This window comes from Scardinius erythrophthalmus (assembly GCF_964197995.2).
Source record: "Scardinius erythrophthalmus genome assembly, chromosome: 9".
In the NCBI taxonomy this organism is placed as follows: Eukaryota; Metazoa; Chordata; class Actinopteri; order Cypriniformes; family Leuciscidae; genus Scardinius; species Scardinius erythrophthalmus.
Window position 1 is genome coordinate 3,825,005 of NC_138229.1, and position 23,317 is coordinate 3,848,321.

At 42.3% G+C, this 23,317-nt stretch overlaps 1 protein-coding gene across 1 annotated transcript in view; it reads left to right on the plus strand.

The window, feature by feature from the left end:
* piezo2b (piezo-type mechanosensitive ion channel component 2b) overlaps nucleotides 1–23,317 on the plus strand; it is a gene marked incomplete at both ends in the record, with an annotated part of 108,352 nt that overhangs the window by 38,124 nt on the left and 46,911 nt on the right. Inside the window, 13 exons of the mRNA XM_081373360.1 lie at nucleotides 2,129–2,177; nucleotides 3,215–3,340; nucleotides 12,244–12,410; nucleotides 12,541–12,771; nucleotides 13,639–13,753; nucleotides 14,504–14,694; nucleotides 15,894–16,042; nucleotides 17,184–17,357; nucleotides 18,877–18,918; nucleotides 20,442–20,474; nucleotides 21,621–21,883; nucleotides 22,623–22,783; nucleotides 22,872–23,048. Of these exons, the coding sequence (XP_081229486.1) occupies nucleotides 2,129–2,177; nucleotides 3,215–3,340; nucleotides 12,244–12,410; nucleotides 12,541–12,771; nucleotides 13,639–13,753; nucleotides 14,504–14,694; nucleotides 15,894–16,042; nucleotides 17,184–17,357; nucleotides 18,877–18,918; nucleotides 20,442–20,474; nucleotides 21,621–21,883; nucleotides 22,623–22,783; nucleotides 22,872–23,048 (1,878 nt within the window). The remainder of the gene's footprint in view (nucleotides 1–2,128; nucleotides 2,178–3,214; nucleotides 3,341–12,243; nucleotides 12,411–12,540; nucleotides 12,772–13,638; nucleotides 13,754–14,503; nucleotides 14,695–15,893; nucleotides 16,043–17,183; nucleotides 17,358–18,876; nucleotides 18,919–20,441; nucleotides 20,475–21,620; nucleotides 21,884–22,622; nucleotides 22,784–22,871; nucleotides 23,049–23,317) is intronic.

The following is a 23,317-nucleotide window of genomic DNA, read 5'->3' on the forward strand; positions in this document are numbered from 1 at the left end:
GCTGCTGCTCCCGGCACAGGGGGCGGAGCTTCAAGAGTTCATGTCCTTTTACCTCACACACACATGCACTGAACATTTCAAAAACTTTTAGCCTTTTATGTTCAAACCGGAGTCAGAAAGATGGAGAGACTCAAGAAGAAGTGACAACATGTAGACAACATTTCTGAATGGTTTGTTGGTGAATTTATGAAGCTTATGTGTAGTTATCTTCTAGTCATTGATTAGCATAGTCTGTCTTGATAATCTATAAATTGTGTTCCGGGGGCGGGGTTTATGCAAATTCTAGGGTTGGTGATGTCACTAACCCGGGAGGAATGTGGTGTAGTCTCTACCAGCCGTTTGTTGTAGTCCTTAAAAAGCGATTTCTTTAAAAGCAAATATCTCCCTTTGCTTTGAACTTTGAGTGTTGTAACTTTGCAGATGTTGTTTATGATCAAACAGCAACATTACACACTAACTAAAGTTAGAAAAGTCAAATCATACTCAACCACCCCTTTAACAGTGAGAATTGCGCCCTAATCCTAAAGTGTTACCAAATCTTATATTAAAATCAGGAAAATGATATATGAAGAAACAAATGTAAAAAAAATATATAGAACTAAAGTTCGGTGTATGTAAAGCTGCTGAAGTGGAAATTTGAGAAAACGCTTTTGAATAAATCTATTGTAATTGAAATCTACAGACAGAAATAGATATAGTGCAATAAAATAAACACTCACACAAAGTGTATTTTGAATGTTATATTTGCACTACTCTGAAACGACACGTTATGAAAAGACAAATTTGACAAGTGCATGAAAACACAAAGTTTTTGCATATGTGTTTTGCCTTAAAGGGATATTTCACCACTGGAAAGATGAATGTGTATTTAAATTGGGTCATTTATGTAGTAGAAATGTGAAATTATTCTAGAAGTTGGTTAGCCTAGAAATCTAGACGCACCCTAGCGGCAGCAAAATGTATTTCGCAGCCAGGGTAGTCTAGACACTCTCAATAAACCTTCTCGCTGCAAAAACCCAGATTGGGTCAGGCCAATCACGTTGTGTATAGAGTAGGCGGGGGCGGGCATAACATATGACGACAGAGTTGCGACGGTTACCTGGCTGCTGCTACTTGAAAACAAAGAATGGCGGCTGCTGATGGAGAACAACGGTCTTTCGAATCGGCTTTGGCCGCGACTCTGGAGGACTTGGAGTTAAGTTTTTCTTTGAGAAAAGAGCAAAGAACGACACTTAAGTCATTCTTTAAAAAAGGAAGATGTGTTCGTCGTTTTGCCGGCCAGATTTGGCAAAAGTTGAATCTATCAACTAAGCTCCGCTGTTGGGAAATCGGTCTGGTTGGTTGAAGCGCTGTCCTATTGCGTGCAGAGGGAATTTGAAAGACAGCCGTTTATCCCGCCCCTCGGATTGAGCCGTGACTATGGTGAGTTTCCAGACCTAACATCTTGATGTAACGTTAGGTCTGGCTTGCCAGGCTAGAAGTTGGTGCCTTCTAGACTGAGAAAAGCCAGAAAATGTATTTTTGGCTCATGTGGATGAAAGACTACAACTCCCAGAATGCACTTGCTTCGCTGCCCTACGAGGACACTCCCAAGCCACGCCTCCCGGTTACAGAGGGCAGTATTGGGAGAAATGATACAGCTAGGCTACTAGTCGACTGGAAACTGAAAAGACGGCGTTTTATCGTGAGATCCCCCTATGGGCGGGTTGAAGACATGCGGGACGAGCTCCTCCTACTGGCTGGAGTCTCTCACCTCTGGACAAAAGAGCCTCTGATGACGATAAATGATGATTTTTGCATCATCTGAGGTTTTTTTTCCAGACACACAATACAGAAATCTCTCGTCTCAGGGGGACATGAGGGAGGGAAGCACGGTCACTCGAAAATACTACCGGGTTTCTACTGATACAAAGCTTAATGCTAATCGGTGAAGTATCCCTTTAAGAACATCATGAAGTGTGTTTGTGTTGTCCTAAACTCCAGCACACACCCTCTGTCCCGTTACAGGTTCTTTAGCTCGCGTCTCTATCTGTGAATAGTGCTGCTGATGTTAGAGAACAGCATAATGTTATCGACCCTCCTGTGCTCATCAATACATTCACCTTGTCTTTCTCTTCCCTCTCTTTAGCTCATTTCCACTCTGGACGGGTACAGCACCTCAGAGGTTTGCACTCATCGTGGTTTTGCCAAGGCTTATGTAACTCTGTGTCTGCAAGTTTTAACTGTAGACAAATATAGTGTGATTGATTTAGGCTTTTAGCAGCTTGTGTTTGTGTGTACGCCGCTCTTGATGTGGATTCATTTGGATTTACTGAGAAACTCCAGCTCTCTGCATGGGGGAATCATATTATTTATTAATAAACATATACAATAATTATTATTATTAATATAATTCCCATTATTTCCACGAATCTCATTAGATACATTTTTATTTATTTATTTATTTATTTATTTATTTATTTATTTATTTATTTATTTATTTAGGTATTTATGTATTTATTTATTATTTGTTATTCATTTTTATTATAAGTTAGTTTTTCTGACGCATTAATTTTGCAATTAATTTTGTTTAAATATTTGGCAGCACTAATATGTAATCAAATTATAATTGATAATAAATATATTATTAATAATTATTATTATTATTAATATATTGGCAATGAATTGTATTATATTTTTTTCATTTTATGTTATTAGTTTTATTAATAGCATTTTAATTAATTGTTGTAATACAATAGACAGACAGATAGACAGATAGATAGATAGATAGATAGATAGATAGATAGATAGATAGATAGATAGATAGATAGATAGATAGATAGATAGATAGATAGATAGATAGATAGATAGATAGATAGATAGATAGATAGATAGATAGATAGATAGATAGGTTTCACATAACACTGAAAGAAAATGGTACAATAAAATAGTCACAATACACAATTAAAATCTTCATTTTTTTTCTTTTGTGAGATTCACCCATCTGGACAAACAAAGAATTTAACATAACAGTGTATTAAAGCACTGTATTTGTGCATTACAACAAGATATGGAAACAGATATATTGTGCATCCTTGATTTTATGAATATGTAAAGAATGTAAAGAGAGAATGTTCACTTCTTTTTGCATGCTGTATATTTTATTAGCATCATTTTTTGTGCACATCATGTCTCCTGTCCCTCCTGTAAATATTTCCTGTTATTCTGAAGGTAGCCGTGGTGAACTCCAACGGGACGTCGTTTGACTATGTGTCGGCCGTGCCGATTGAGAACGGACCGGTCAGTCTGGACATTTACTCCACTCCTCAGTACAAAGAGGATCAGCCTGGAGAATCTGAAGGTGAGAGACCGTAAATACACATCCATATATATCTTTCAACTGAAATGCCTAATAAAACAACCCAACATCCATCTAGATGTTCTATCCAGGGTATTATAGCATTGTATAGTATAATATATTACAGTTACAGTAACTAAAACTGTAAAAAGATTTTGGTAACACTTTTTGTTACAATAAGGTTCATTAGTTAGTTAACATAAACTATGAATGAACAATACTTTTTCAGCATTTTAATCTTAGTTAATATTAATTTCAATATTTTCTATTATGTTATTCAAATCAAATGTTGTATTTGTTAACATTAGTTAATGCACTGTGAACTAACATGAACAAACAAAGAACAGCTGTATTTTTATTAACTAATATTAACAAAGATTAATAAATACTGTAACAAATGTATTGCTCATTGTTAGTTCATGTTAGTTAACACATTAACGTCTCGGTTACGTATGGTAACCCTCGTTCCCTGAGTCCAGGGAACGGAGACGCCTCGTCGGGGGAGTTCCCCTGACGAATTGGGATCACGCTAGGGAGACCAATTGCCTTCGAGTGAATTAAAACGAGCCAATGAACATTGGCATGCAACATTTGCATTCCGCAGCCCGCCTACCAGCGCGGGTATAAAGCCCGGAAGCAAACATTGCATCATCGCTTTTCGCTGAGGAGCCGAACAGTGTCCAGCCCTCCGCGAAGGTACAGCAACATGGCGACGGGACGAGGCGTCTCCGTTCCCTGGACTCAGGGAACGAGGGTTACCATACGTAACCGAGACGTTCCCTTTCGTCAGCAGGGAACTCCGACGCCTCGTCGGGGGAGTTCCCCTGACGAATTGGGATCCCTACCAAAACGCCATGGTGCTGGCCCCTTCCAGCGCCCAGCTAAGCTACAGCCCTGCAGCAGTTTCCAGAAATTTTGCGGGAGCTAGCTAGGGAATCACACTGCTGTTCCACAAGACCCAATCAGTGGATATTGGATAACACTGGGAAAGCGTGCCCGTCCCCAAGGAAAATAATAATGGGGGGGGAACGCTGCGGAAGCTGAGGCAGCCTAGAGGAAGGCCCTCAAATACACACATGTACTAACCACGTAGGGTAGTGAAACATATGGCAGTCCTTGAAGGTAGTCCCAGTCCGGAGGAGTGTGGAGCGTACTCAACAGGGACGACAGAATGAGTCTGTCAAGGGGAAGACACGGCTGAACTGCACGTGGCAATCATGGGTCACCGCAGGGACCACTGGAAAAGCACCCAGTCTACTAGCAACTCCTTACTGAAGGTAGCAGACCTGGTGCCGGGCGGTCCGCAACGCCTGGCACCGGAGGGGTGATGGAGGAACTCACGAGGTTAGCCGTTTGTTGGGTAACCAACGGAGCAAAAAGACGCACGTATCCGCTCACGGAATGGCGTCGCAAGCCGACACACCTATTCCCTCTAATTACTGGCCGTAGCGAGTACTCGGGAGGAAACCGGTTCCACACGTAGGCTATAAAACCTAGCGAACGTGTTCGGTGTCGCCCAGCCCGCAGCTCTACAAATGTCTGTTAGCGAGGCGCCTTGTGCCAGAGCCCAAGAAGCGGCAACACTCCTAGTGGAGTGAGCCCGCAACCTGGGTGGGCAGGGCTCACCCTGGGACTCATAAGCCCTGGTGATAGCATCCACTAGCCAGTGGGCTAACCTCTGCTTGGAGACAGCCTTCCCCTTCTGCTGGCCTCCATAACAAACAAAGAGCTGATCTGAGGTCCTAAAGCTTTGCGTTCTGTCTATATAAACCCGGAGGGCCCGGACGGGACAGAGAAAAGCTAGGGCTGGGTCTGCCTCCTCCTGGGGCAGCGCTTGCAGGTTCACTACCTGGTCCACAAAAGGAGTGGTAGGAACCTTGGGCACATATCCGAGCCGGGGTCTCAATATAACATGAGAAAGGCCAGGCCCGAACTCTAGGCACGATTCGTCGACCGAAAAAGCCTGCAGATCCCCTACCCTCTTGAAGGAAGCCAATGCTAACAGGAGCGCTGTCTTGATGGACAGGATATTAAGCTCCACTGTCGTCAAAGGCTCAAAAGGAGGACCTTGGAGTGCTCTAAGCACTAAAGCTAGGTCCCAAGAGGGTACAGGGTGCAAATTGCGAGGTGGATTTAGCCTCCTAGCACCCTTGAGGAATCTGATGACCAGGTCGTGCTTCCCCACGGACTTACCTTCAACTACATCGTGATGTGCGGCTATTGCGGCAACATACACTTTGAGGGTGGAGGGAGACAGCCTTCGCTCCAACCCGTCTTGTAGGAAGGAGAGCACGACTCTGATCGGGCAAGTTCGTGGGTTCTCCCCGTGGGAAGAACACCAGCCGACGAACAGGTTCCACTTCAGAGCATAGAGGCGCCTCGTAGAGGGGGCTCTAGCTGAAGAGATAGTATCTACCACTGCCTGTGGCAGGCCATCTAGAACCTCTGCGTCCCGTCCAGGGACCAGACATGGAGTTTCCAGAGGTCTGGGCGCGGGTGCCATAGAGTGCCCCGTCTCTGAGAAAGTAGATCGTTCCTCAGAGGAATGGGCCAAGGAGGGGCTGTCGCGAGGAGCATGAGTTCTGGGAACCAAGTCCGGGTTGGCCAATACGGGGCCACCAAAAGGACCTGCTCCTCGTCCTCCCTGACCTTGCACAGAGTCTGTGCAAGAAGGCTCACTGGGGGAAACGCATATTTGCGTAAGTCCCGGGGCCAGCTGTGTGCCAGAGCATCCTTACCGAGAGTTCCCTCGGTCAGGGAGTAATACCACTGGCAATGGGTCGTGTCCGGAGAGGCAAACAGGTCTACCTGTGCGGCTCCGAAGACTCGCCAAATCAGCTGGACCACCTGGGGATGGAGTCGCCATTCTCCCGGAAGGGGAGGCTGACGTGAAAGCTCGTCGGCCACATGATTGAACTCCCCAGGGACATGAACGGCACGAAGCGACCTCAGATGCTTCTGACTCCATAGGAGGAGGTGGGAGGCGAGTCGCGACATACGACGGGAGCGCAGACCACCTTGTCGGTTGATGTACGCAACGGTCGCAGTGCTGTCCGTACGGACCAGTACGTGCTTGTGTTTGAGAAGGCCCTTGAGGCGACACAAGGCTAAGCGTACTGCTTGCAACTCTAGGCAGTTGATGTGCCAATGCAGCTGGGGCCCCGTCCACAGACCCGAGACTGCATGCCCTTTGTACGTGGCCCCCCAGCCCTTGGCAGAAGCATCTGTGAAAACCACAGCATGCCTGGAAACCTGGACTAGGGGCACTCCGGCCCGTAGAAACCCAGGATCCGACCAAGGGTTGAAGGTTTGGCGACAGTTCGGGGTGACTTTGACCCGGAACGTGCCGCTCTGCCACGCCCACCTCGGGACTCGATCGTGAAGCCAGTGCTGGAGCGGTCTCATATGCAACAGGCCGAGCGGCGTTACTGCGGCTGCGGCTGCCATATGCCCCAGGAGCCTCTGAAACTGTTTCAGTGGGACCGCTGTCCTGCCTCGAAAGGACTTGAGACAGGTGAGCACTGACTGGACGCGCTCCTCTGTGAGGCGCGCAGTCTGAGCGACCGAGTCCAGCTCCATACCGAGATAAGAGATCCTCTGCACGGGGCAGAGTTTGCTCTTCTCCCAGTTGACCTGAAGCCCCAACTGACTGAGGTGACGGAGCACCATGTCCCTGTGATCGCACAACACATCTCGCGAGTGAGCTAGAATGAGCCAGTCGTCGAGATAGTTGAGAATGCGAACGCCTTGCTCTCTCATGGGAACAATGGCCGCCTCCGCGACTTTCGTGAAGACACGGGGCGACAGGGCCAGCCCGAAGGGTAGGACCTTGTACTGATATGCTCGACCCTCGAAAGCAAACCGAAGAAATGGCCTGTGTCGGGGAAGAATCGAGACATGAAAGTACGCGTCCTTCAGGTCGATCGCTGCAAACCAATCCTGGGGACGGATGCATTCGAAAATGCGTTTCTGCGTGAGCATCTTGAACGGGAGCTTGTGCAGGGCCCGATTCAATACTCGCAGATCCAGGATTGGCCGTAACCCACCGCCTTTCTTGGGTACAATGAAGTAAGGGCTGTAAAACCCTGACCTCATATCGGCTGGAGGGACCGGCTCGATCGCGTCCTTCGCCAGCAGGACATCGATCTCTTTCCGCAAGACTGGAGCATCCACTGGACGCACATGGGTGAAGTGGATGCCCCTGAACTTGGGGGGCCGGCGTGCAAATTGAATTGCATAGCCGAGCCGGATGGTGCGGATGAGCCAGCGCGACGGACTCGGGAGCTCTAACCAGGCTCCGAGAAACCGGCGCAACGAGCCCACCCGCACGACCGGCGTACCCGCGGAGGGGCAGCGAGGTGGAGGGCAGGGACTCGACTCCGGAGGCCCTGAGGCGGCCGGAAGTGGAGTCTGGGCGTGGCATACGACACCAACCTGCTTCCACGAGGGGGCAATCGACAGGGAAGGCCCGGAGGCGTTCAGCTGTTCGTTGCCCGGAGGCGAAGGAGGGAGGGGAGACGAGGAACGACGCCCGTGGGGATCGAGTCCAAGTATCCGCACCTCCCTGGCCAGTGGGAGATGAGAGCGATGAGGCCGAGGCGGCATCACTGTCATCTGAGCACTGTGCCGGTCCAGCGACAGACAGGAGCGGCGTGACCGAGGTGGCGCCACTGCTATCTGAGAGCTGGGGAGAGGGGAACGAGAGCGGCGCAGCTCGGGGGCGGCGCACACTGCCATTCTGACCCTCTCAGACGGAGGAGACTGGTCTTATTTTACTGCCAGTCTCGACCGTGAGGGGAAACGAGGAGCGAGGCCCGGGGGCATCGAGTCCTGGTTTCCGCCTCACCCAGCGAGAGACGAGAGTGACGAGGCCGAAGCCCTCACTGCCATCTGAGCGCTGGGGCCCGTGAGCGACTTAGAGGAAGTGGACTGCTCAAACTTTGGGTACCACTGACTGGATGACCAGCGGCGGAACAGAAACAAAATTCTCCACCCGGCCCTCTCCCGGGGGAAGGAGTGGTGATGACACGCACTCCCGAAGAGCAGAATGTCACATACTCTGGTCGCTTCTCTCAGAGTTATTTCCCTTCCTTTTGCTAGGGGGAAACAACTCTGAGCGGGCTGGTTTTGAGGCGCTCCTGGACCACAAGTGTGGACATCGTCTGACCGAGGGCCAGCGTTGTGACTAATCACGGTCAGTCACTAAGCGCAGCTCCACCCCGAGTCAGAACTACCCACGTGCAGTGAAAGTGCAGGGGTAGTGAGAGAGGAAAAACTTCTGCAGATTTAGGCATGTTTGGCTTGCCATATTGGCACCAAAAAGCTTCCATACTGCCAAAATTTTTCACACACATCCAGGCACTTTAGAATAGCCCAGGAAAGTGTGGCTGTCAAGTCTGAATCTTCAGCATGAGAACACACCATTATAGAAGGAACTCAGCATTATTTTCAGAGTATAACAGCCCTCTCTCCGATGTAGCAATCGACATCTGCCCTCCCCTGGGGCCCCGAATGAAATGCTTGGTCCCTCATGAGAAAGACCAGAATCCCATCCGAAAGCCTTGACGGCACACGGCATGCTGAGCGGCTCAAGCCTTTACGAGAAAGGGGAGACGAACAACGTGCCGACGTGGTTATGCACTCATGAGAGAACATAACCACCCACAAACACAGTCTCAACACACTGATTAGGCATGTGAAACAGTGATCATGGCCGTCAACCAGGCATGCAAGACAGTGAACGTGGCCATCGCCTTGATGACACACGGCACGCTGAGCGCTCAAGCCTGCAGGCAAGGCGAACAACGTGCCGACGTGGTCATGCTCTCATAAGAAAGCATAAACCACCCACGAACACAGTCTCAGCATGTTTGCGATGCGCTAGAGGAGTAGGAAGCTCGTGAGGATCTTTCACCTGGCGAGACATTCCGTACTGTAACCCTCAGACCACCAAATGCTCATTAACCAAAGTAGTCCTCTTTTTAGAAAAGGAACTAAATTGGGGAACAAGCAAATGGGACTCAACCTCGTAGAGGCACACGAGTCTCGGCCGCACATCTAGAGCGCCGAATGACGCGCGCTGAGTTGCCGTGACAACCCGCGCTGTCAGCCGGCGCTCGACGGCACACGGCACATTGAACGGCTCGATCCTTTAAAAAGGGGAGACGAACAACGTGCCGACGTGGTCATGCACTCATGAGAGAGCATGAACCACCCACGAACGCAGCTTCAACACACCGATTAGGCATGTAAAACAGCGGTCGTGGCCGTCAATGAGGACAGGAAACGATCGCATCCAGAAACACACGAGTGAAACGTCATCCTGAAAAGGACGCGATCTTCACTCGTGTTGCTCTTTCAGGAAGAAAGTACTCTCTTTATTGTGCTGAAGCACACAGGGATCCAACGCGGCGACACAGCGGGGAAACTGCAAGCCCGCTGTGCGCACTCAACCGTTTACCAGCTGTGAAAACAGCTTTTGAATTAACAGTGTAGACGCAGCCGGCAGACAGGAATCGCGTGGTCGCTGAAGCGCCGTCTCACCAACACAGAAAGATCCCCTCCTGAAACAGCAGACTCGTAGAGCGTAAGAAAGATACAATCTTAAGCTCATTCACTCAAAGAGGACACAAACGGTCGGCTCCGAAGCAATAAGCGATGATGCAATGTTTGCTTCCGGGCTTTATACCCGCGCTGGTAGGCGGGCTGCGGAATGCAAATGTTGCATGCCAATGTTCATTGGCTCGTTTTAATTCACTCGAAGGCAATTGGTCTCCCTAGCGTGATCCCAATTCGTCAGGGGAACTCCCCCGACGAGGCGTCGGAGTTCCCTGCTGACGAAAGGGAACTAATGTTAACTAATGAACCTTATGGTAAAGTGTTACCAACATTGTGTAGAAATAAAAGAAACATTAAAAATGAAATAAAATATTAAAAAACCTTGAACTTATTTATTTCACCTAGTTGCCAAGACGACATTTCTCACTTTCATTTGGTTTCATTTGATGTACTAAAATAACTAAAACTAAAGTAAAAAATTAATAAAAAACTATTTAGACATAGAAAAAAAAAAGACAAAAACTAATAAAAAATGAGAAAAACGCACAACAAAATGACTAAAACTTTATCAAAAATTAAAAAGTAAATAGAATAAAAATAAAATAAATTTAAATTATGAAGAAAAACTATAATAGTATCTCAGTGAAACTAACACTCTTCTGTGTAAATATGTTTCTGCATATAACAATCATAAATATTTGTGCTAAAATATTTATAGTAGAAACTGCCTTTCAATTCTGATTATTTTTGTCTTAAAGTCAGCATGAAACGGAAGTAGCGATTAACAAGTTATATCACAAGTTTCTGTGCTCCTGAATGTTTGTGTGTGTGTGTGCGCTGTGCGATCTCCGAGTGACGTGTGTGTGTGTGTGTGTGTGCTTCAATGAAAACAGCGCATAAATATAGACCGGTGATTAAACTGACTGGAACGATCTGTGCATTAAACGGTTTTATTGCACACCATCCAGCCAATCAGAGTCAAGGATTCAGACAGACCTTGGTACTATAAATACACATAAGTCATCAAAACGCCCGTCTTTACAAGTATCCTCATAAACCCTGTCAATAGTGAACGTAAACATTTCACAGTAAACAGAAAAAAGTATATTAGACCCGTTGATTGGGTTTTAAAGTGACAGCAGCCTAATACGTGTCATTAATGTCAATCAAACAACAAAAGAGAGAAAATCTCTCACTGCTCTTGACTGAATCACTTTTGTAACTTTAACAAGAATAAATGTCGGTTTAATTTACATAGTGAGGACTATGCAGTGTTTTTTTATATACATTTGATTACTTTATACAATTTATGTATTTCTTATTTCTAGTGCTTGAAGTTTTTCAGGTAGGTCTATTTCATTTGTGTATGTTCTATTGTTGTTTGCCTATGTGCTTCCTATATTCGTTTCTTTATCACTGTTTACTTGTCTTCAGTAAGCTTGAGTTGTTTTTTTCTTAAGCTAATAGTTTTTTGTGATATTGAAAATGTTGACAAGAATTAGGAAATTTCAATGCTATCAAATTTTTTATATCATAAAAACCTTATTTAAAGCAAAAATAATTATATTGTGATAGGTATATTGTTGTCGTGAAATAAATCGTGATGTAAGATTTTGATCATATACCGCCCACTCTTGGGCGGGGCTTGATTTTGTCCATGAGGAATTGATTGGATGGTTGCGGTTTGCTATTGGTGGATCTCATGTGAGTGACAGGTTGCCCCGCCCACATCATCAGAGAAGAGATGTCGCTGCAATAGGGAGGGGAGGATAATTTGATTTAAGATTACGAGACCTACATTTAAAAACAAAAAAATTATGTGCATGGATAAATAATATAAATTAAATACTAAAATAATTAAAGAAAAAATGCAATTCTGCTCTTCAGTATCTAGTATATTTTGATGCTAAGGTTTTTAACCGCAAACAAAAGTCTAATTAACTTTAATTACAGTGACTTCCAAATCCAGTGACTAGTCCTTCCTCATTTTTAAAGGATGGTATTTTGGTATTTATTAATAACTGTATTTATTTTGAAGCATGTTGTGATACGTATTATCCTTTACTCCTGTCCTATATGTTATTATTTATTTATACGGTTTATGTGTTTTAATGTGTTTGTATATGTCTGAGTTAAGTCTGTTATCTGTGTTTTAAGCCCTATTGTAATCATTTCCCCTTGTGCGATTAATAAAGTAGTAAACCGTACTAAACTAGATTAACCGATTCCAATCCTCCTGCTGTCTGTGGCTGAGACTAGTTTCTAGTTAACTAATATATTGAGCAAATCCACATCATTTTTCTCAAGTGATCAAATGTAACGATGCATTATTTTAATGCTCCACACAGAGAAGACGGATGAGAAGACAAATGAGATCGTGGACTTACAGCTGGAGGAGGAAGAGGAGAAGACCGATGAGGAAGAGGAAGAGCAGGGCGGACCACCGGGCACTCTCGTAAAAGTGTTCAAGTTCATCATGAAGCAGAGCTACATCTGCGCTCTCATTGCTATGATGGTGAGAAGGTCAAAGGTTAATGGAATAGTTCTTTTTTTTGAACTGTTCCTTTGGAGTTCTAAATTAGAATTTCAGTTGGAAATGGTTCATTTGGAACATGGAATCTTATGAATGTTTTTGTGTCTCTCAGGCGTGGAGCATAACGTACGTGAGCTGGCCGACGTTTGTGTTCCTGCTCTGGTCCTGTACTCTCTGGATGGTGCGAGACAGGAGGAAGTACGCCATGCTGACCTCGCCGTTCATGGTGGCTTATGGGAACCTTCTGTTAGTCCTTCAGTATATCTGGTGTTTTGAGCGCTTGCATCCAGTGCCTGGTTTCTTTCTGAAGATGGAGGTGCCCTTCACTGAACTGAGCTCCAAGGTAACAATTAGCCAATGAATTGCCAGATTTTGTGAAAGATTGTATATTATTTTCACTTTAATCAGGCATTAACAATAAGTGCAGTTTATGCATATAAAAAAAATTGCACGTTTTATTTTTTTGCAGCTTTTATACAATATGTCAGAAAATATATGTATTATTTAATAAAAATACAATGTGGTAACTATAATATAAATTATATATTCTACGATAAAATAAAAATAAAAATAAATATAAATAAATATATGCATTACAGGTCAAAGTTTTGAAATAATTAAGATGTTTTCGAAAAAAAAAAGTCTCTTATGTTCACCGAGGCTGCATTTATTTGTTCATTTGATTAGTAAATTAAAAAGATAAAAATTCTCCTCAAACTTATGAACATAGTAGTGTATATTTTATTATGTATAAAAATGTAATATGTCAAATATATGGGAGCTTTTTTCTGCCACAGAATAAAAAATAAAAAAGGGTAATTGCGACTTTTTATTTCACATTTCTGACTTTTTTTCTTAGAATTACGTGATATAAAGTCGCAATTTCGAGAAACAAAGTCAGAATTGCAAGTTATAAAGTCGATCTTTTAAAGATAAAAGGTCGCATTTATCTTTTAAATTATTTTATTCCGTGGAGGAAACAAACTCCCATAAATTATGTATCAAACAATGTAGTTACAAACAAGTACAAACAATTTATTTGCAGTAATAGCTGTATAATAACTATAATTGTATATAACTGCCATAAGTTATAAACACACTTTGAATGTAAAACGTTACTCTACTGTTATTTATTTATAAATTTCTGCCCATTACCAAAACTGTGTTGAGTATTTTACTGGTGTGTTTTTGCCGTTGTGTGTGTTTGTAGATTCTGTGTCAGCTGAGCTTCTGGCTTCTGCTCAGACAAACGCTGATGGAGCGAAAGGCGAGGATGGAAGAAGAAGCAGCGCTGTGTGATGTCAAAGTAGACGAGCAGAAAAAAGGTGGTTTATTAGAATCTCTAACAAGTTGTTTCCCATGTATAACTTACAGATTAAAGGGGTGGTATGATGCCCTTTTCACAAGATGTAAAATAAGTCTCTGATGTCCCCAGAGTGTGTGTGAAGTTTTAGCTCAAAATACCCCACAGATATTTTTATAGCATGTTAAAGTTGTCACTTTTTGAGGGTGATCAAAAACACACCATTTTTGTGTCTGTTCCTTTAAATGCAAATGAGCTGCTGCTCCCGGCACAGGGGGCGGAGCTTCAAGAGCTTACACTCACACAGACATGCACTGAAAATTTAAAAAACGTTTAGCCTTTTATGTTCAAACTGAAGTCAGAAAGATGGAGAGACTCAAGAAGAAGTGACAACATGTAGACAACATTTCTGAATGGTTAGTTGGTGAGTTTATGTAGCTTATGTGTAGTTATCTTCTAGTCATTGATTAGCATATTCTGTCTTGATAATCTATAAATCGTGTTCAGGGGGCGGGGTTTATGTAAGCAAACCAGCCGTTTGTAGTCCTTAAAAAGCGATTTCTTTAAAAGCAAATATCTCCCTTTGCTTTGAACTTTGAGCGTTGTAACTTTGCAAATGTTGTTTATGCTCAAACAGCAACATTACACACTAACTAAAGTTAGAAAAGTTAAATCATACTCAACCACCCCTTTAAATCCTGTAACAGTCACAGCAGAAAATCTCTTAGTTATTTAATATCCATAAAGAAATAACTTTCCATGTGGGTTTCAGAGGAAGACGAAGAGGAAGAGGATGAGAACGACCTGATGCATGTGATGGGGAAACTAGTGAAGGCTCTGCTGGTGAAATACTGGATCTATATCTGCGGAGGAATGTTCTTCTTCGTCAGCTTTGAAGGAGAGATGGTCATGTACAAGATCGTCTACATGATGATGTTTCTGTTCTGCGTGGCTCTTTACCAGGTGCAGCACTGCTGTCTAACACTATAAAGCCTTAAAGGTTGTTGGGATTTTGACTGGACACATCTGTGAAAACATGTCCATGTCATGTATATATTTATTCAGTTGTTTCTGGGTGATCTTTTCCTTTAAAATTATTTTTACTAATAGTTAGTAATATATACACACATCATAGTAGAGTATATATACTGTAATAGGGCTGTCAAAATGAACACAACGTGATCAACGCGTTAAAAATATTAACGTAGCATCCTGTTTTTTTTTCCTGGAATCCTTTGGATAGTGTTACAGTGTGTAATCAAGCTCTCATTCATTCAAGTGCTTTGAACCACAGTGCAGTTTGATTCATTTATTCAATTTCAGATATTACTCTCAGACCTAATCTTGAAGCGCTGTTTACAAGGTTGCATAGGTCACAAACACAAAATGTGGGCCAATAGAAATATTAGCACCTAAAATCTAATTTTTTCAATATATTTTAAACATTTGTTTAATGGCATCTTTTTATGAAAGAATGCCAGTTTTACCGATTCCAATACAAATAAATAGATTTATTTCTATTTTCAATAGCTCAATTGTGTTAGCCCAAGTCAGGCCGGTTCATATTTTTACCCGCCCTGTCAAAATGCACAAAAAGTTATTGTTTTTGACCCATGTAACCTTGTAAACCAGGGGTGCCCAATCCTGCTCCTGCCGATCGACTGTCCTGCACAGTTCATCTCCAACCCTAGTCAAACACACCTGAAGCAACCAATTGAGGTCTTCAGGATCACTTGAAAATTAAAAGGTGTGTTTGATTAGGGTTAGAGATGAACTGTGCAGGACAGTCGATCGGCAGGAGCAGGATTGGTAAGTTTAACTGGTAAATATACTGTACAGAAATGTAATAATCAAACACTGCACTGCTTCACTGCATAAATTATACATTAAATATAGATGAATAATTATTAAAGCTATAAAGTTAGTCATTCAAGTTCAGTGAGTGGTTTTCTCTTTCTCATCTCTTTTTTATTAACATTAATGACAGACAGCAGCAGGTTTATTTGGCTGCTGTCACTTTAAGAGGCGGATCGCAGATCTGACACTCGTCCCATTTTCTCACAACTCTTTACGTTTATTTAAAGCTGCAGTCCGTAGATTCTTTGGGTTAAAAATTATCCAAAAGTTCAAGGTCTTTGACGGAGCGGTTCTGTTCTTCTCAGGTACACTATGAATGGTGGCGCAGGATCTTGAAGTACTTCTGGATGTCTGTGGTGGTTTACACAATGCTAGTGCTCATCCTAATCTACACCTGTCAGTTTGAGAACGCCATCGCTACCTGGACCAGGATGACAGGCATGACAGAGGAAGTGTGAGTATTGAATGCCCTAGATACGTTTGATCTGTTGGTCATCCACAAGCTATACAGTTCAAGTCTAAGTGAGTGGCTTCATTGTGAATACTGTTGTGGTTTCTCACTTTTGCGAAATCACTTCTCATAGATCCTTGATGCCAGAAATATTAGACTTTATATAGCAACAAAGCCGAGCATCTTCTGCAGAAGTTAGCTCCAGATTTTTGCTCGGCTTACACATATATACATAGATCCTTTTCCAAAGATATAATAACACACCATATAGATATTTTGGGAAAGGTCTTGTTCCATGTGACTTCTCAGAAGAGAATGGCAACATTCCATGCCTTTCTTCAGGCTTCCAAAAGTCAAACCAAAGTCACACACAGTGTACAAATATATAGCTAAATTACTTGTTTTCTAAATAATACAATCTTCAACAATACTAGCAGCTCATCTAAGCGTCCTAACTGAAATGAAACCTCTTTTTTTTTAAACAGATTTTAATTGCAAAGTATGCATGCAGTGCTCCCTTAGATTTGGGCCAAAAAGAGTGTTTTAAAGAGGCCATATTATACCCTTTTACAAAGTCTCGATTTTATTTTTGGGCTTTACTAGAACAGGTGTTCATGCTTGAATGTTCAAAAACACATTATTCACATTGTTGCAGATCCTTTCCTCCCAGTCTGTCAGTAATGCTCTGTTTAGTTCCTGTAGCCCCTCCTTCTGAAAAGCACAATGTGCTCTGATTGGTCAGCTGGAGCAGTTTGTTGTGATTGGTCAAGCGCTTCAAGTGTGTTTGTGAAATGTCCCGCCCCTTAATATAACCGTGAGATTCAACACACTGCTAACTAACTCAACCAGGCCCCGCCCCTTCATTCTGAAAAGCACACTGTGCTCTGATTGGTCGGCTGGAGCAGTGTGTTGTGATTGGTCAATCGGAAATGACACGCCTCTTACCATAACCGTGAGTTTCAACACACACTAATAACTAACTCATCCAGGCCCCGCCCCTTTATTCTGCGTATAAATTATTTAAATGAGGAATATTGCATAAACAGCAACATTTACAGACTGAAGAAAGATGAACATGTAAAATACAGCATAATAGGACCTCTTTAGGCAGCATTATTTCCCACTCTCTTCTGTCTCTTTGCAGACTGAAGGATATCGGTCTGGTGAAGTACGTCCTCTCTGATTTGTTCACCCGTATCTTCATCCCCACGTCCTTCTTGCTGGTGTGTATCCTGCACCTGCATTACTTCCACGACCATTTTCTGCAGCTCACGGATCTCAAAGCAGTGATCAGCAAAGAGGAGAGCACCATTTACAGGTGAGAGCGCTTTCTCTGCTCAGGCTGAGGTCTTCGCTAGTTCCAGCTGATGATAACAGGGAGTGTGGATGTGTGATGTCATTTAGGTGAGGTCATGGATCATAATATCTCAAGTCTGATTAGACGAGCCACACTTGAAGTCATAACACAAATGTGACCCTGGACCACAAAACCAGTCACATGGGTCATTTCCTTTTTATTGAGATTTATACATCAGTTTAAAGCTGAATAAATAAGGTTTCTATTGATATATGGATTGTTAGATACAATGAGATACAACTTTTTGAAAATCTGGAATCTGAGGGTGCAAAAAAATCGAAACATTGAGAAAATCTCCTTTAAAGTTGTCCATTTATGTTCGCAATTGTGCTGCATTCACTCACAAAAATAAATGTTTTATATATTTACGGTAGGAAATTTTCAAAATATCTTCATGGATCATGATCTTCACTTAATATCCTAATGATTTTTGCCATAAAAGAAAAATCGATTATTTTGACCCATGCAATGTATTGTTGGTTATTGCCACAAATGTATACCTGTCCACATATTTGATTGAACATTCTCTTGTGGTGCATTGCTTTAATAATTAATTGTAAACAGAAAATTAGTAGCTGTGTTTAACTTCTAAAGGTTTGCAGAGTGTTTGTCTTGTTGAACTTCATTTTGGGCCCTGTTTACACCTGGTATTAAGATGCGTATTGGTCGATCGGATCACAAGTAGACGAGGGAGAGACATTCCCGTTTCCACCTGGTGTTTTAATCCGTCTCTTTTGTCCACTTTCAACCACTTCTGTCCTGAATTCTTCAAGGGAAGGGTCTATGGGCGAATAAATTTAAGTTTTTTCAGATCTTTTGATCTAATGGCCAAAATAAGCTCATGCAATTTACATGAACGCACTGAAGACGACGGAAAAACACACGGAGAGCTTCAGCTTTAGTTTCTGCTCTGACAGCTGCAAGACCAGCCGAACGCTGTGAGTGTGTGTTAGAAATCAGGAATAATGAGAGAACATTGTGCTTGGTTCGTTTTTCATCTTCAAACTAATCTTGGTAATCTCGTCTGGCTAGAGCTCTTCCTATAATGTTACGCATTAGTTCAGTAGACGGAGAGTAGATGGTCTTTTGTGGCTGTTCGATCACATGAACGTTTACACTTCGAAATCAATCTGTTTTCAACTACCTCTGGAAGTGGTCGAAAGTGGTGGACAAGCTCAAAATGTTTTAGACCCCAAAAGCTCAAATGTTTTAGACCTCAAAATGTTTTGGAGTCGTCCACTTGTGATCTAATCGACCAAAACGCATTTTAATACCAGGTGTAAACAGAGCCTTAGTTTCATCCTCATGCTTCATTTCCTTATTTCTCACTAGCTGCTTCATGATGGTTTGTCCTCTGTTGAATCTGCTGCAGTATAAATCTTGTTTTATCTCTGTCAATCATCTTACTTTATGCAAATTTACTTCTTTTTTTAACCAATCATCTGCTCACATCTTTCCCCTGCCATCCCTCACATCACAGCTATACTAAAGTCAGTGGTCGTATCTATCTGATCGTGGATAGGTGGGTGACTGATTTTCTTTCTCTGGCATTTATGGAAACCACAACGAATGTTCACCTTTACCCCAATTTCCCACAATCCCTCATTTCACTACTCTGTCAGTACACCATTTTCTCACTTAATGATCTCACTTTTTAACATCCCGCTAGATTCCTAGATAGAAAAAAAATGTATGATGGCGCTCTGAGTCTTTGTCACTGACTTGATTTCCTGTTTAGAACTTTAAAGTTTGCTGTAAATGTTACATAATGTCAAAGTCAATGTGAAACTGCATTCATTTCTGTAGTCAGATGTATTTTCAATTAGGGGTGGGAATCTTTAGGCACCTCACGATCTGATTCCGATTCTGGGAGTCACGATCCTATTCACTTCAACCCTTTCCAGTTTATGGAGAAATATTTTATTGATGGTTCGTTTTCGTGTATGTGTGTGGAATTCAAGCGGCAACCCTCCAGTCTCTGTCTTGAAACCAACACAGATTTGACTTAAACTGCAATTCATCGACTGGCCACTAGAGGCCGGCTCCAAAAGAGAGTCAATCCCATAGACCCCCCATGTTAAAATGCCCAACTTTACAGCAGGAAAAAACATGTTTACAGCCTGGTACAAAAAGTGGTTTTGGTCTATATAGTTAATTTTGCCCTTCATGATGACTGTGAGGGGGGTGAATTTTTTTATAACTCATCGGTTTAAATTATATTAAGCCTTAAAATTCTGCATAATTAAGGGCGTGGCCACTTGAGTGACAGGTGGATTGCCGCTGATATCACTACTAGCCGTTTGTCTCCTGTCTGTCAGCGCCCCGTCTTCTCAGCTAATCCGCCTCTTTGACCTTTTTCGTTTATCCGGGAGTGACGTGCTGCCAAGATGGCGACGGCAAGCTCCGCCCACTTTGGCCTTCAAAAATGTTTCAAAAAGATACCACGGACACTATGTCCATATTTTTTTACAGTCTATGGTGGCATTGCAAGTAAGCAGACTACGGCTATTTCTAAACTAAAGCACAAATAGTGCCATCACACATTCTACAATTTTCAAAAATGCGATGCATTCGATTCGACATTCGACAATCGACATTCGTTTTTTTTCTCCCACCCCTAATCCCTAGTGGCTAATAAGGAAAGTCGCTTCAGAGGTGTGGGAAGATATTATAGGTTTTTTATTTATTTAATTTTTTTAATTTTGTTCATTTATGAACAGGAACACGTATTAAAAAGCTAAATAGGGACTTTTTTGGTTTCATGTTGACTTTAAACCTCTGCCTGCTCAAATGCATCCCAGAAAGTGTTACTGAAGTCGGCTTTATATCCTGACTTTATATCCCATGACAGTCTCCGACTCTAACATCTCCTCAGCATGTCTCTGAAATGCACGGTCCTCTCCTCTTCGAAGCATCTCAAAATCTGTCTGTCCCTCTTTCTCCATCTCATCTTATCTAGCTTAATGTTGAGTGTTGACTGTTCTACATGTGAAACTTTTCTTGCTTTGATTTCGTATATTTCCATTCTGTAAATTACTTCAACAGCATCAAGCAAAAAATATCTTCTTCTGAGAGCAAGTAAGTGTGGTATAAACAAGGTAAAACTTTGACATGAAACCTCATCATGCAAGCGTTTAATCCCTTCAGAGCAGCGAGACCGTTCGGAAGAGGTCATTGCCACTTAAGTCTGAATGCTAAATATTTCTTTGTTTTTGGTTTGGTTTTACGGTCACATGATTCACGTTTGGCAGACACATGCATTGCTTCTTTAAACAAAGGCCCTGACACTGTAATGCAATCCGGCTTGTTCCTTACGGATCTAATGCACACGGCATCCATGATTCCACCCAAACCCTGCCTGTGGAGTCCAAGGTTTATGCCACTTAAGGCACTAACATTTAATTAACTGGGATCGTTTTATAACCCAAACTAAGCTAACTTGATCAGCATGTGATCTAAGTTTGGAGAAAGTATGAGTGATTCATCAATTAGAGGAACTTTTCTGTCGGCTAGGATGAATTTAAAGACAAAATGATTTAAAAAATGATGATTAATTCTAGTTTTACTGTGGTTTATTTATTTATTTATTTTATTTGTGTTAAAATGTTTGTTCTGCCAGAATTTCTTTATTTTGTTCCTGTTTCACAACCAGACATTACCATGGAAAATCAGGACAAAAATTTACGCATTTTCTAATGATGAATGAATTTGTTTTCATGACAAATATATATATATATTTAACATTTCGATTATTTATCATATAATCGCTAATAAATAGTAGCATTTAAAAAAAAACTATTACATTTAAAAAGTTTATGTTTGGTTATGATGTAAATGAGAATCAGATCTTTGAAAAGCAGAAATGTTTCTTTTTATTAATCTTTATTTGTTATTTTGGCCAAACAAGTTAGAACCATGCATTTATTTGTATAAATTAAAAATAAATGTACAGCAAATGTGTTGTGTTGTGTAAGCATGCAATTCCAACGATTTTGTCATAAAGTGACAAATGTAAATCCAGATTTATTTACAGGACATTTTATTTACTGGACATGATAAATGTTTTAACTTAGTTTAGATGATGCATAATTTAAAGAAAGTTTAATTTTTCAAGCTTTCAGGAAGTCAAAAGTGCCTGTAATTGAAGAATCACTCATATGTCACACATATAAATAGGTGATATAGCGTGTCTTTCTCTCCTAATGAAATATTCCTGATCTCCAGACTTGTTCATCCAGACGGGAGTCTGGCGGATCTGACGATGATGAGCACGTCTCCAGAGCCGCTGCTGAAAGAGGAGAAGGAGAAAGAGAAAGAGAAAGAGAAAGAGAAAGAGTCCATGAATGAGGTGCTGGTCGTGGACTGTGTGGAGGAGGAGAAGAAGAAAGAGTCTTTATCCATCCATTCGGCTCATCTGTCCAGTCAGGAGGATCTTCATCAGTTCAGTGCCGCCACAGATCCTGAACCGTCGTCAGGACAGAGCTCAGGTGCTGCACTCTACTCTGTTATTGGCTAGTCTGGTCTAGTCATTTCATTACAGCATATTTTCTTTTCTATACACTTCTGTACACTTCTTAGATGGGGCTATATGGATTTTATCCTGCTGTAGACACATTTATGTACATCTTATTGTTTTTTCTATATTTCCATGTTCCATATAGTCATTTTATTTCATCACGTCCCCAAAAGGACAAGGATTTCAGATGTTGTGGGGGCATTTTGTCCCCATAACGTAGACACAGGGTTTACCTGAAACACACACACACACACACACACACACACACACACACACACACACACACAAGCACACAAACACACACACACACCCAAACAAAAAATGAAGCATAGCGTTGTTAAAGCAGTTAAAGGGTGCATTATAGTAAATTGGATTAAAACCCTCTAAAGCATGAAACTACCGGCTGGTTCTGCTCCTCTGTTGTTATTCCTTAGATGATAAAAGATGAGTAGAGTTGAAAAGAGGCTTTGTATCTTTTTAAGTGCATTTATACGTGCCTGATGCATTTGCATTTATACGTGCCGTGCATTTGAAGGCAGCATTACATTTACCCTCATTTTACCAGCATTCTTTCTCAGTGTTTAGTTCAAGTATTTTCTTTTACTTTACTCCGTTCTTCAGGTAATGAACTCTAATCTGGTTTAAACTCTCCATTCATGACATGTAAATGGAAGAAAACTAGTCCGATTTCTCCCTCACTTCTGTTTCAGACCTCAGGAATAAATGGCACTTGGTGGTGGACCGGCTCACAGTCCTGTTCCTCAGGTTCCTGGAGTATTTCCACAAGCTGAAGCTCTTCATCTGGTGGCTCCTCGAGATGCACATCATCAAGATCGTCTCCACCTACATCATCCTGCTGTCTGTCAAAGAGGTGGAAGCTCCGCCCACTTCTCAAAACGCAAACATGAATATCGTACAGTAATCTGAAGCTGTTTCTGTTTGTGGTGTGTCTGTTGCAGGTCTCGCTGCTGAACTATGTGTTTTTGATCTCGTGGGCGTTTGCGCTGCCATATAAACAGTTTCGAGTTCTCGCGTCAAGCGTGTGCACCGTATGGACGTGTGTTATCATCATCTGCAAGATGTTTTACCAGCTAAAGACCATCGACCCCAAAAACTACTCAAGCAATTGTACTATGGTGGGTTTCTTTAACCCAGAGTGAACCCATCAAATGTGTTTATCACTATGCGGATGGGATTTGGTTTCACATATAGGGCCCTATCTTACACCTGGTGCAATGCAGTGTGTTTTGCTAGTTTCAGCCCGACGCAGTTATCATTTTTACGTCCTGCGCCATGTTGTTTGAATTTTTAATTTGAGGCAACAGAAAAGACTGCGCCATTGACCAACTGAAATTGTTGTGGTTTCAATATTTTTGGGAAATCACTTCTCAGAGATCTTTGATGC